The sequence below is a fragment of the Condylura cristata genome, unplaced genomic scaffold (genome assembly GCF_000260355.1).
Source record: "Condylura cristata isolate star-nosed mole 26May11 unplaced genomic scaffold, ConCri1.0 scaffold00006, whole genome shotgun sequence".
NCBI classification, from domain to species: domain Eukaryota; kingdom Metazoa; phylum Chordata; class Mammalia; order Eulipotyphla; family Talpidae; genus Condylura; species Condylura cristata.
Window position 1 is genome coordinate 53752157 of NW_004567107.1, and position 13178 is coordinate 53765334.

Here is a 13178-nt window from a genome sequence, read left to right on the forward strand (position 1 = left end):
CTGCGCCACCAGGGAGGGGCCCCCAGTCCTAATTTTAACATAACTTGGTCCTTGAAAAAATCTAGTCTGATATGGCCAGCAGGCATATGAAAAAATATTTAGCATCACTTGAAATAAGGGAAATGCAAATCAAAACTACAATGAGATACCACCTCACACCAGTGAGAATGGCACATATTAAAAAAACAAGCAATAATAAATGTTGGCAAGGCTGTGGAGAAAAAGGAACCCTCCTACACTGCTGGTGGGAAAGCAAACTGGTCCAACCACTATGGAAAGCTGTTTGGAGGTTTCTCAAACTGCTAAAAATGGAGCTTCCATGTGATTCAGCAATTCCACTCTTAGGTATTTACCCAAAGGACACAAAAGCAATAATTCAAAAAGACACCTGCACCCCTTTGTTTACTGCTGCTCTATTTACAATAAGGAAGATGTGGAATCAACCCAAATGCCCAAAAATAGATGACCAGATAAAGAAGATGTGGTACATATACACAATGGAATATTACTCAGCAATCAAAAAAGATTAACTCATGCCATTTGCGGCAAAATGGATGGAACTGGAAGGTATGCTTAGTGAAATAAGCCAGAAAGAAAAAGGAAAATACCAGATAGTTTCACTCATAGCAGGAGTGTAAGGGATCAGGAGGGGAAAAAAAAGTGTAATTGTAATAAAGTAAAAAAGAACATCAACTAACAGAGACATTCTATGGGGGAGGAGAGGGGAACAAGATTAAAACTGGGGTGGGAAGAACACATGAGACTATGGTGATGGCACATGGGTGAAGTGGTGGTGGAAAGTCCATGGGGATTACAACTAAGATGAAAAAATGTACAAAATGAAGAAAAATGTAAAATACATACTTATAAAAAAAAAAGTAAAATCTTACACAAAGTAAAAAAAAAAATCCCGTCTGATGGAAAATATTTGGGAATTCCTTTTTCTTTCATGACTAGGTCTCCACCTCTTTCCCCACCTCTGCTCTTGTGCTGGGAAAGTGCCAATCTATAGACACATCCCACTGTCCACCAAAGCCTCTACTGCCAGAATTCTCTATTATGTTCCAGGGGATTGAAGAATCTCATTATCAGGGGTTTTGAAGTGGCTGACTGTTTTTAAACTTTTAAAATAGTATGGGGCTATTGTTCCTTCAGCATTTAGAAAAGATCCTGACTCTTTGAATAAGAGTTTAGCTTAAGGTTCCCAACATCTAAGATTCACAAATGTCTAGGAACAAAGGTGTTTGCTTACTAAAGGTAAGATTTAGGAAGAAACATATATGGATTCTAGGTAACAAGGACTCAGTAATCTGGGAAATCCTTATCAGTGCTGATATTTGACCACCATTTATTACAATGTCCCCCTAATGTTCTCTGAATCACAGCAGTCACTGTAGACAATGTCCAGAACAAACTGCTGTCCTTCATAACAAGGCTTTTCCCTGTCTTCAAATCCAAATTTAATTGTAGGGATATATCTTTATGCATTCTATTTTTTTAGAGAAATCTAAAATCACAATCATTTCTATCATCTTTGCCTCCTCATCTTTCATGTAGTTACATAATACTCAAACATTTTTATCAGCGTTATGAGGCTTTATGAAAGCAAATCTTAAAAATTCTACTGAGGGTAGGTAAAGACCATTAATTAAAGTAGGAATGAATTAGTCATGGCTAGATGCATAAAGGGAAGGGCTTAACAATGGAAGGTAGCACTGAGTTGTAAAGTGAGAAAGTAAGAAGAAAGCCTAAGTTTTACATATTTACTCCTTGACTCTATCCATTCATCCATCATCTATCAACATTTAATGTCTATGGATCTATTTGTTTATATATATATATGTATGTGTATGTACATGTATGTGTGTATATATATGTACATATATGTGTATACAAACACACACATATTTTCTCTTTCTGTATTTCTTAGTAATGTGGTTTTCTTTATAAATCTGTTTCTCCAGGGCTCTCCCTGTTGGTGCAATGGGATAAAGCACCACACTACGAAGCTACCCACAGCCACTTCAGCACAAGTTTGATCCCTGGCCAGGGAGGTGACCCACATGGCACAGCAGACCTCTTCTGTCTCGCCCACTGCTGCTCTCAGCAGTGTACTTTGTCGATCTGCCTGTTCAGCTTCCCACTCTGTCTGTGGTGAATCCTCTTAATGCCCCTAAATCTCTGGCCTGTACCCCATTTCTGTATGCATAATTAAATGAAAATCTTTAAAAAAAATCTGTTTCTACATTGGTGCATCTGTACAATTCTTAACTATAACAGGGACAAATTTGACTTCACTAAGGACAGGGAGAATCTTACAGGAGAAATGGGTAGAAGCCATAGCCCATGAATAGTCATCTTGTAATAGATAAAAATGTAGGGCACAATTTTAAAAAGTTGAAATTTTCAGATTTTAGAATTTAAGAAATTTGCAAGGCACTTCCGATTTTACCTTGTGTCCACAAGTGAGCATTTACAGGGTTTCCAGGTCTCATGTGGCAAGGACCATAAACACATAGCTTGGAAAAAAAAAAAAAAAAGGACCATGATTTAGAAGAGGTAGCTATTGGTAAAGTTAATATGTAAGAAAACGACAGGTTTTAGGTGGGAGAACATACTTCTTTGAATTGTCTTTCAAATCTGGATAAATTCTCAACATCAAAAATTTGTGAAGATTGGTAAATTCTCGGCACTAGCTCAAATCAGTTCTCTGTATTAGCAACAATGGCAAGCATCAGCAGTTATTGGGAGGGGATAATTAGCACTAAGCCATTTAAAAAGTCAAATTATTTCTTGCTTCCACAGAAAACACAAACGAAGCAAAAAAACCGCCTGCAAAGGGGCTTCCTCTGTGAAAGAGAATATTTTAAAATGCTCTTCATTGCCAGTGGAAAGCTCTCAGAGATGAGGTGTCAATGCAAAATTAGTTCGCTTATAAATAGGGTTTTTAAAACAGCAGGTTAATTACAGGAGACGGGCTAAATTCTCAAGAGAATACGAGCACACACGAGCGAGTGTGTGGTGAACGGGCTCATCATTTCCATTAATAACGTGGGGATGCACACCTCATTCTTTATGTGTCTCGATAAAAATACAACTGGGAAAGAAAAAAAAAGCTAGTACAATAAAACAACATTGAGTCATTTCTGACTTTGTGCTTTATGTGGCACAAACATTCCAATTTCATCTTTTTTTTTTCTGACTCTAGAGTCATAGCCCTGATTTACCTCATCACCCAGCCTTTCTAATCTGAAAACTCAGCCTCATGTACAACTTGCTTTTCTTGTTCATTGTCTATCAACAATTTGTTCTCAAGTCTATTCAATTCTGCCTCAGAAACAACTCTCTAATACAAGCCATTACTCTCCACACCATGGTCAATATTTGGTCTAAGGTCTTGTCTTCTGAATTACTTAGCCATTTAAGTTTTTCTAAGTACTACTGCTGAAACAAGCACTTATTAGGCCTCACTATGTGCCAAGGACCTGCCCTAGTGTATTCTAGTCTTACAACAATACTATGAAATAGGTACTGTTATTATCCTTTGTTTCACAGAAAACAAAGAACAGAGAGGTTAAGTAATTTCTTCAAAGTCACACAGCTGACAAAAGGTAGATCTAGAATTTGAACTCATGGAATTTGTCTCCAGAACTCTGTTCTCAAAGGGCGAACGTATACTAGGTCTGCTCTAATTTAACCCATTATTATTTTTATTGTTGCATTTTCTCAAATTATTAACTGGCTCACAGTTCAAAAGTCACAAAAGGCGACATAATGAAAGTTTCCCTTCCACCTTAGTTCTCCATTATCCACACTCCTGTTAGGTAGGTCATCAGCTTGTCCATTTTGTTCAAAAGCAACCCAACCTAATGCTTACATGTGATGCATCCCCATTCTCAACCCCGATATGGTATGCTGGATGAAATTTGACATGTTGCTGTTTTCACTAACAACATATATTGAAGAGCATCCCTTATTAATACATGAAGAGCTTTTTCATTCTTTTATTTATTCCTTTTTTTCCATTCTTTTAATTTTAAAGACTGCAGATGGCTTAAACCAGGGGTGGGCAAACTTTTCCTGTAAAGGGACAGATAGTAAATATTTTAGGCTGTGTAGTCCATATGGTCTTTGTTACATATGCAACTGCTTCTTCAAAAAAACACAAAAATGACACAAAAAATATTTAAAAATGTAAAACATTCTTGTTTCATAGGTTGAACAAAAAAACAGGTTGTGGTCAGATTTGGGCACCAAGCATAGTTTGCTGATCCTTGAACTAACAGATTCTTACTTTGCCACAGATCTAATTGTCTTGTACTCTGGCCTCTTGCTGACTGTTCTGAACGATGTGTCTTCCTGTAATGCAAATCTGATGCTTGGTACTCTTCCTCCACTCTCTCAGAAAAGGGTGAGGGCTGGGCTGCTTCAGGGTGTGTGCCATCCCTACTTGGGGTTGCCCACCCACATACTCCTCGCCTCCGTGACTACCATCCCTGTTCCATGCCTCCATCAGCTTTTGTCTCAACTCATGCAGTGATGCCTTTGTCCCACTATAGGTACACTATTGCTGTACCTATGTTTGTCCCAAATCCAGTTTCTACACACCCCCAGGAATATCTACCTCTGTAAACCATATCTGGAGACCTCCGATGGCTGTGGCTGTCTAGAAGGATGTAAACTTCCTTATCCTCATTTGCAAGCCGGATGGCTTTGTTTTGTCACTTTCCAGCCACACCGATGTTCTATTCCTCAGACAGGTTAAGTTCATCTCTGCCTTTGTGGGTGCAATTCCTTCAGCTGCCTCCTTCTGAGGGTTCAGCCTCATTCTAATGCCTGCCCCTCATCTCCATCCTAAAGAACTTGTCCTCCAGTGAGTCACTGTGCTTAATATTTTCCTTGACTCTTGTGGCCTCTATAATTTGAGCTGGGTTTGTATCTGTAGTCTTTCTGCTCTGCTAGAACGTCTGGATATCTTCAGGGCTCAGCACATTGCCTGCCCCATATCAGATAAATGCTAAAAATAATGTGATTGAACTGTTCAAGAATTGAGCCCAATTTACCTTTCCTAGTGAATTCTTTTCAAGCCTCACCTTCTGTTTTAGTCTCCAGTTCCACTGGCTTTCTCTCGAGTCACTAAGCATGCATTCCCTCTTCAGATTTAAAAAAAAATTTTTAATTATAATTTATTTTTACATATTTTTGTGCATTTTTCCATCTCAGTTGCAATCCCTTGGTTTTCCCATCACCAAATCACCCCTGTGCCCTCACCATAGTCCAGTGCATTTCCCTCCCCACACTGTTTTTGATCCCATTCCCCACTCCACCCCCTAAAATGTCTCTGGTATATAGCTGTTCATCACTATCATTATTTTCTCGCCTGTTCCATTATATTCTTGTTATTAGAGAAACCATCCAGTATTTTCCCATTTCCTTCTGGCTTATTTCACTAAGCATGATTTTTCCCAGCTCCATCCATCTTCCCTCTTCAGATTTTATAACTTTGCACAAATTGTCATTACAGTCATTACTTTCTTCTTTGAGTGCCAGACTCCTATTCATCCATCAATACCCATCTCAATCCATCAATATCCTCTCTTTGGAATTTTTGCATTTCCCCTAACTTGGATCCATTTCTCCTCTGTCAGGCTTCCAGAGTACCTTATATTAACCACTATGAACAAACTGAGCCAAAATTATGTATCTAGCACAAATATTTACTGATTTATTTATTCTCATACCTTGAACACCCCAGACATATATACTTCATTTTCATTTTACCTACACTAAGTTCCTTCAAGGAAGGGACGCCTTGAAAGGTGTTTAAATGACAAGTATGGGCACTTAATAATAGAAACAGCTAGCATTTAGCTCTGAGCTAAGTGCTTTATGTACATTAGCTCATATAACCCTTCTAATAACCTTCATGAGACAGGTACTATTATTATCTGTACTTTATAGATGAGGAATCAGAAGTGAGGTGAGATAACTTGCCCCTGGTGGATCTAGACTTAAATCACCTGGTTGTCCTGATGCGAGAGTAGGGTGGTTCTTTGGAGGTCTGTCCTTGGGCCCTCAGTCTATCAGGGTGGAACAAAAACAGGTCCTGTTTCTCTGCATAAGGCCTGGGGGCAAAGCTCTGCCCTGAGAGGGGTCAGGTGGGATTCACTCCCCTGAAGCAAGGTGCTTCCTTGCAGGGGGCCACAAATGTCCCTCTGCCAGCCAGATGGAGAGGCACGATGAGTAGGCTGCCCTCTGCACACCTGTGACTGTGCCATCCCCAAGGGCAGCCAGATGTCCTTGGGGCCTGCCTGCTGCTGCCACATGCTGCTTACCCATGTGGACATAAGCTGCTCTGCCAGCTCACCCTTCAGTTAATGCGAAGGGACCATGGGGCTCCGGACAGGAGGGCAGAAGTCTAGAAGGCAGAGGAGACAAGGGCAGAAGGAGCTCCCGTTTCTTTAGCCTCTCCTTTAGGTATATTTTCTAGCTTTATTGAGGCATATTTGACAAATAAATATATTTAAGGTGTGCAGTGTGATAGTTTGATATATTTACACCTTATAAAAAAGCATAGCAAGGAAACTGAACAGAATGAAACAGAATCCTATGGAAAAGGTGAAAAATTTTCAGTACTTTAGAGATTATCCTATTGGGCATTGATAATTAAAATAGATAAGGAGTGCATACAACTCAATAGTTAAGTATACAAATAACAATTAAAAAGAACCTAAATAGATTTTTCTCCAAAGAAGACATACCCATGGCCAACAGGAATGTGAAAAGATGCTGAACTTTATCCCTTCCTTTAAATGAATAAACTTTCTTTCAGAAAATAAATCAACAGGTAATAATCAGCATGTTATTTTTAAGAAGAACAGATTTTTCTTTTTCAGAGTATATCCTGATACAAAAGAAAAGAGAAGAAAATGACAGTATTGACTGGTGGAAGTTTGGTCTCTATTTGTGGCATTCTTCTCAGCTCCCAGGAAATTCTGTCTAGAGAGGGGTGTCCACTTTAGGGTAGTGCTACTCGAAATGTGGTCCAACAGCAGAAGAGAACTAGTTAGAACGTCAGCCTCTGAGTTACTGGAAATCTGACAGATCAGAACCTGAATATTAAATTAAGGAAGTTTATAAGCACACAAAAGTTTGAAAAACTCTGACCTAGGCGCTTTAGTTCAAATGAACATTTAGGACTCTTATTCTCAGAAATCCTAATTCACTGGATCAGGATGAAGGCCGAAATCTAACAAGTACCACCTAAATTTTTGTTCTGCCTTTTTTGGGGGGCAGTTGTGGGCTAGAAGCAGAATTGTATGGTACAAATAGTACAGACACTGTTTCTAGACAGTCATGAGATCAATTTTGAGATCCACTACCTGCAAACAAGATAATTTTGATCACTAATGTCATCTTGCTAAGTTCTAGATTTTTCAACTATAAACTGGAGATACTAAATCCCTATACTGTAAGGTAGGAAGGTGTAACCTATGTAGATGCCTACCCTAAAGCTGCAGCACCAGGTTTGTGTAAATGTTAAACACTGTAATAATTAGATCAAATAGCTACCTATTGATCGCACCACTGAACAGTGAGTAGATTGTGCCACAAAGCACTGCTGAATTTCAACTGCAGGCACAGGGAAGGCCAAAGAGGCTGACTGATGTGCGATGGCTGTGGTTTCTATTTTTTTTTTTAAAGATTTATTTATGCATACAGAATGGGTGTAAAGGCCAGAGGTGTGTGGTGTAAGAGGATTCACCAGAGACAGATTAAGGAACATAAAAGGAGGACTAACTGAAATACACTGCTGAGGGGAGGAGCAGGCAGGTCAGGAGGGGTCTGCCACACCAGGTGGGTCAGCTCCCTTGCCGGGGATCAAACTCATGCTATAGTGGCTGCCATAGCTTCTTAGTGCTGTGCTTTAACCAGCTGTATCACCAGGGAGGGACGGTTTCTCAGTTTGTTTTTTTTTAACCTTTACCTTAAAGACACAGAAAAAGGACTAGACTATACGCAGCTACCAACTAAAAATTTAATTGGTTTCTGGGTGCTGCTTCTCAGAGACTCACTTTATCCCCAGGATAGTTGATGCAAGAGTCCTCCCACGTCCTCCTGAGGAACGATGGATTAGAAAATGTGTATTCATTAACAGTAGAGCCCTGTGTACACGGGCCCTGAGCAGGTTCTGGGGAGTACACACAAGGATTAATAAGATTCTGCCTGCTACCTATCTGCTGGAAACACGACCTTTGCCAGAATGCAGCTGTTAGTGAGACCATTAGCCCAATAAAGCAAGCGCAACAAAGCCTTACCTGTGCTTCCGCAGCTTCAACGTTATGGGAGAGACTTCCATTTTGTACAGGTTCCGAAGCATCACTGGGTGTTGTCATTTCAACTTCTGTGCTGGTGCTGTTTGGGAGCTCGATTTTTTCTATGACATAATTCAGACGCACACAAACACACACACACACACACAGAGGAAGCACATGGAGTCAATGGGTATAACAGCTGTATTAAAAAAGAACACTCTATGATGTTAGGCCAAAGGAGAGGAGCACAGTAGCTTTCAGTTACAAAGTCATCTGGAGACCCAGTCAGCATCATATGGATCCTTGGACTTAAATGTCTTACTTCCTCTTGGAAGAGGAAATCCATGTCTCAGGTCATCTAAACATGGGAGAAGGCTGGGACTGGACCCAGGCATCTCAGTCTTTCACTCCAAGCTGTCTTCTCCCAAAGGAGAGATATTATCAAGTGGTGTAGAAAAACAAACCAGACAATTGGACTTAAAATTCACAAACAAACAGCCTATACATTAGATTGCTGTGGTGTGTCTTTACATCTTTTTGATACAAAAGCAAGATATGTTCATTCTATAAAGTTGCCTGAGTTCATAGAAGCATAAAGAGGTAGTGGGAAAAATATATTTTAAGTTTCCAATTTCAGAAGTAACTACTGTTCACATTTTAGCTTCTTGCCTTCCAGTATTTCTTTTCATACCTTATAGAGTCTTGACTGTTTCTCAGCCAAAGATTTTTCTCTGAGGTAAAAGTCAGGATAACAGGAGAGGCAGAAACTCTTCTAAGGAGTGTCATATATTTTGAGTGTAACACTGTTGAAATTTGTCAGCAGATAATTTTAGTTTTTTTGGGCAATAGAATCGTTTATAGCATAGATCCAGATTAGGTTAAATTTAGTTTGAATTTAGAATTACAGAACTATGTTATAGTTACAGACAGGAGAGGAGGAACATCATGTTCCAAGTTAAAATAAGATGCCTGAATGTCACTCTCTGCTCACATGGAGCTCAGAGAGTTAACCAAAAGAGACCTGGACCGGGATTGCTGAATTCTTAAGAAAGAAGAAGAGGTGTTAATTCCCAGGGATCTGCCCCTCAGTTTAGGATTGAGAAGTAAACCATATGATGATTTAGTTGGTTTGCTGTAGGCATTGTTAAAGTTGTCAAATCTGGTGGGCAGGCAAGAAATTTTAGAAGGGGTTCTTTCCCCTGTTGTTAAATATTAAAATGACAGGTGTGTGTGTGTGTGTGTGTGTGTGTGTGTATGTATTATTTTCTAATAATGACTTGGTTTTCTATACCAGGAGATACGTGGTTAGGAGTTGGTTTCATTTATTTATTTATATTCTACCATTTCTTTATGCAGTTATTTGTTGTTGCAAGTATAAATATTTTTATATTAGAGTTTTTATATATAATAGTTTATTTTTATATCCTTTTGTGCATTTTTTCATCTCAGTTGTAATCCCTGTGGGATGCCCATCACCAAATCACCCCTATGCCATCACCAAAGTCCAGTGCATTTCCTTCCCCACTACAGTTTTTGATCCCATTCCCCACTCCACACCCATAAAATGTCTCTGGCATATAGCTGTTCATTATTATTATTTTCTCACCTGCTATGAGTGAAACCATCCTGTATTTTTCCGTTTTTTTCTGGCTTATTTCACTAAGCATGACCTTGTTCAGCAGTTTTATTTATTTTTAAACATTTATTTTATAGCTTATGTTTTGTATATGGCATCTCATAGAATCATTTTAGTCGTCTTGGTACTTCCCTAGACTAGATGGCAAACTGTGTTCCTTCCTGTCCTGTCCCCACCAGCATAGTGGAATTTCTCCTGACACCCAGCCTGATGCTAGCTTCAGTGTCCACACTGGGTCGGAGGTGTCCATGTAGATTCCTGTAGATTCCTGTCCCTTTGCTCCCCGTATACCTTGCAGGAAGGCTGGGAGGGAAGTCTCCCCACACTCACCCACGTGATTGGCAGCCCCATTCTGCCTCTCGTTCTCATCCACCTGGCATTTCTTCTTGGCGATTTTGTGGAGAATTGACGCCTTTTCTCTGAACCTTCCTGAAGCACAGAAAGCAGCGGGAAGGAGACAGGGTGAGAAGGAAGATAAAGAGAAGCTGCTGGCAAATGGGGATGCACTGGCCGAGAGGCGCGTGTCTTCCTGGGCAACTTCCTGGGTACTTCTTCCATCCCCACCCCCACATGAGCCAAGCCCTGCACATCGGGTAGTTTCTTACCTTTGTGGACTCTTCAGACCCATTCTCTATTTCCAAATCTCAAGGTGCTGGACCACTGACGAAAGGTTTGACTCGGACCTCGTCCTCCCTCCCAGTTGTTTACAAAATAAGCAAAAGCTCCCATCATCATTAAATCAGCCCCTGCTGTTTGGGATCCAGAGCAGATCTAAGGAAGGGCAGCTCTGTTGGTGCAACCATTTCTCCAGATTAGGTGCTTATCTGAGAGTTGGCTTTGACAATGGAAAGTCAAGCCAAGGCGGTCCTGTGATTGGTTTGGTTTTCAAACATTTATCTTAATTAACATTGCAGTTTCTAAATAAGTTAAGAGCACATGTCACATCTTTCTGCTGAGTCAGCTGCACTAAAAGCATAAAGGAGACAACTGATTCCATTTAGGGCAAAGGGCAATCAACAGGGCAGCAGGGAACGGCAATCAGTGATGAGATGTTAAGGGGAAGGTGCTGGAAAAAAATGCCACTTTCAAATGCATCATTTAAGCAGCTATACCACAAATATAATGCTCCAGTTCTTCTCCATTATTGACATAATTAATGTGTAAATGCATGCAACAAGCACAGAAAAAGAAAAAAAAAAACATGCACAAGTGTGGAGATTAGTAAACAGAGCACAATTTTCTTTTTTAAATCCTTGTTTGCTCCCTCGCAGGGCTTTCAAGGCACAAAGAAGTCTCATTTTGAACTGACTGATTATTGTCTGGATTTAGAGGTGATGAGTCCCTCAAAATATTGCCAAGTCCTATAGGGTTCCACTGGACATTTGCTCTTGGCTGGATTCTCTAGCATTGTATTAATGGGGGAATCTCATCCTACGTTTCCAGGTAGACCAAAACTAGACCAAATGAAATCAGTCTTCAAAATGCTTCTCTTGGGGAGTCTCTCCTCCCTAGGATAGAACACTGCAAGTTGGGGTCCCCTCTCCTTCTGCTCCTGGCAGGTGGAAATCCTGGGGTGTGTGTCACTTGTGTTACAGGTGGGGATGACAGAAGCTGTAAACTAGAGTGGGGTCAGTTGATTCCAATATTGAAGATGACAGGAGAGAACCCTTTTTGCTCACAAGTTCCATCAGTCATAAACCTAGACATTTTGCTATCACAAAGGTATCAGTTCCTCCAAGGTCATGGTTGTATAGCATAGGCCACACTCTCAAGTAAAGCAGGCCAGCATGTGGCTTGGGCTTCATAAGGAGTGAAGAAGGGTGAATTGATGAGCCTGTGGTCCACATTTAAGAAAATTAAAAAAAAAACAACTTGTTTTTGAATAGTAGAATGGTGGTATAGGCCAGAGATGCAAGGGAGGGGGAGATGAGAAAATTCACTAGAGAAAGAGTGGGGAGCAGAACAGAAGGATTTGCTGAAATACACTGCTGAGGGGAGCAGCAGGTGTGACAGGAGAGGTCTGCCGTGCCATGGAGGTCAGCTCCCTCGGGGTTTAAACTCAGTCCACAGTGGTGATAACACTGAAAATTAATCTATAACCAGAGAGGCCCTGGGGTCCACGTCTGACAGATGTCGAGAGTCAATATTAGGTTCACCATGAAGATCCTCTGAACCTGAATATTTCTATTTACTCTTCAAAACAAACTCGGGAGAAAAAGGGGGGTGGGGAAGCTGTGGAATAGCAGAGAGACGCAGTTAAAAGGAACAAGAAAGAGAGGGCAAAGGAGACGTAAAGAATTCCAAAGAAAGAAGAGGTGGGGAGCAAGTGATGGTGGGGAGAGAGGTTGTGATGGCCTGGAGGTTGCCCAGGCAGATTGGATGCAAGATACTTTTCTGGCTGCCCAATCTAGTCTTATTTGGGAACTGTAGAGATGGATTATGAAGCATGATCTTTTGTCCTCTGTAGCTTTCAGTGTAAAGAGGGGGTACTTGTGAAAGACAACTCCTAGAAGCCCTTATAACATCTGCTGGAAGGCCCAGAAGAGGAAAGAGGAGGTTCTGAGGTTTATAGGAGACAATGCTTGTACTAATAAAAGCTATTCTGTGGCTTCAGGGTCATTTGAACTTAAAACAGTCTGCAGCACTATTAAGTGGAGACAATCAATAATTGCTATTTAAAAATTATCTATAAAATAGGGATAAAGCATTCAGAAGAGGGAACAAATAAGCCTGTGGAATGAAGCCTGAAATAACCCAAGCCAAGGAAGGCCCCCAAGTCATGAAACCTGGCAGACAAAACATTTGACAGAAACCCACTAATCACAGGTTTTGTGATTAGCTTTGCAAAGCTTTGCTGGCTGCCAGCGATGATAATAAAATAAAAAGGCCACAAAAGAATGGAAGGGTTGGCCACACCCTGTGCTGGGAAAAGCTTTCCAACTGTCACTTGTGGGCTTGTTTCCCCAAATTCTCCAAGGCAGCACTGTGGGAACAGGGTAGGAAATGATTCTAGAGCCTTGATTTCACAGGTACTCAAACACCGTCGCAGGCCAGCAGGGTCTTTTGCATGGTGTGTTACAGTCTTTCTCCTTCACTGGCAGCACAGATATCCCATGCCATTGAAATGAGGCAGGAACCAGCCTTCTGTTTTCTCCTGGGAGTCAACTGTCAGGTAATAGGCAAGCTGCAGAAGCTCGTCTCTACCCACCTTCTCTACTTCAATAAGC

The 13178-nt window shown here is 40.7% G+C and overlaps 1 protein-coding gene across 2 annotated transcripts in view; it reads right to left on the reverse strand.

Moving 5' to 3' along the window:
- Nucleotides 1-13178, reverse strand: part of SLC24A2 (solute carrier family 24 (sodium/potassium/calcium exchanger), member 2) — a 245873-nt gene that overhangs the window by 39212 nt on the left and 193483 nt on the right. For both annotated transcript variants that reach the window (XM_012721351.1, XM_012721350.1), the window contains 2 exons: nucleotides 10282-10380; nucleotides 8319-8437 (listed from right to left, as the gene is read on the reverse strand). In XM_012721351.1, the coding sequence (XP_012576805.1) occupies nucleotides 8319-8437; nucleotides 10282-10380 (218 nt within the window). The remainder of the gene's footprint in view (nucleotides 1-8318; nucleotides 8438-10281; nucleotides 10381-13178) is intronic.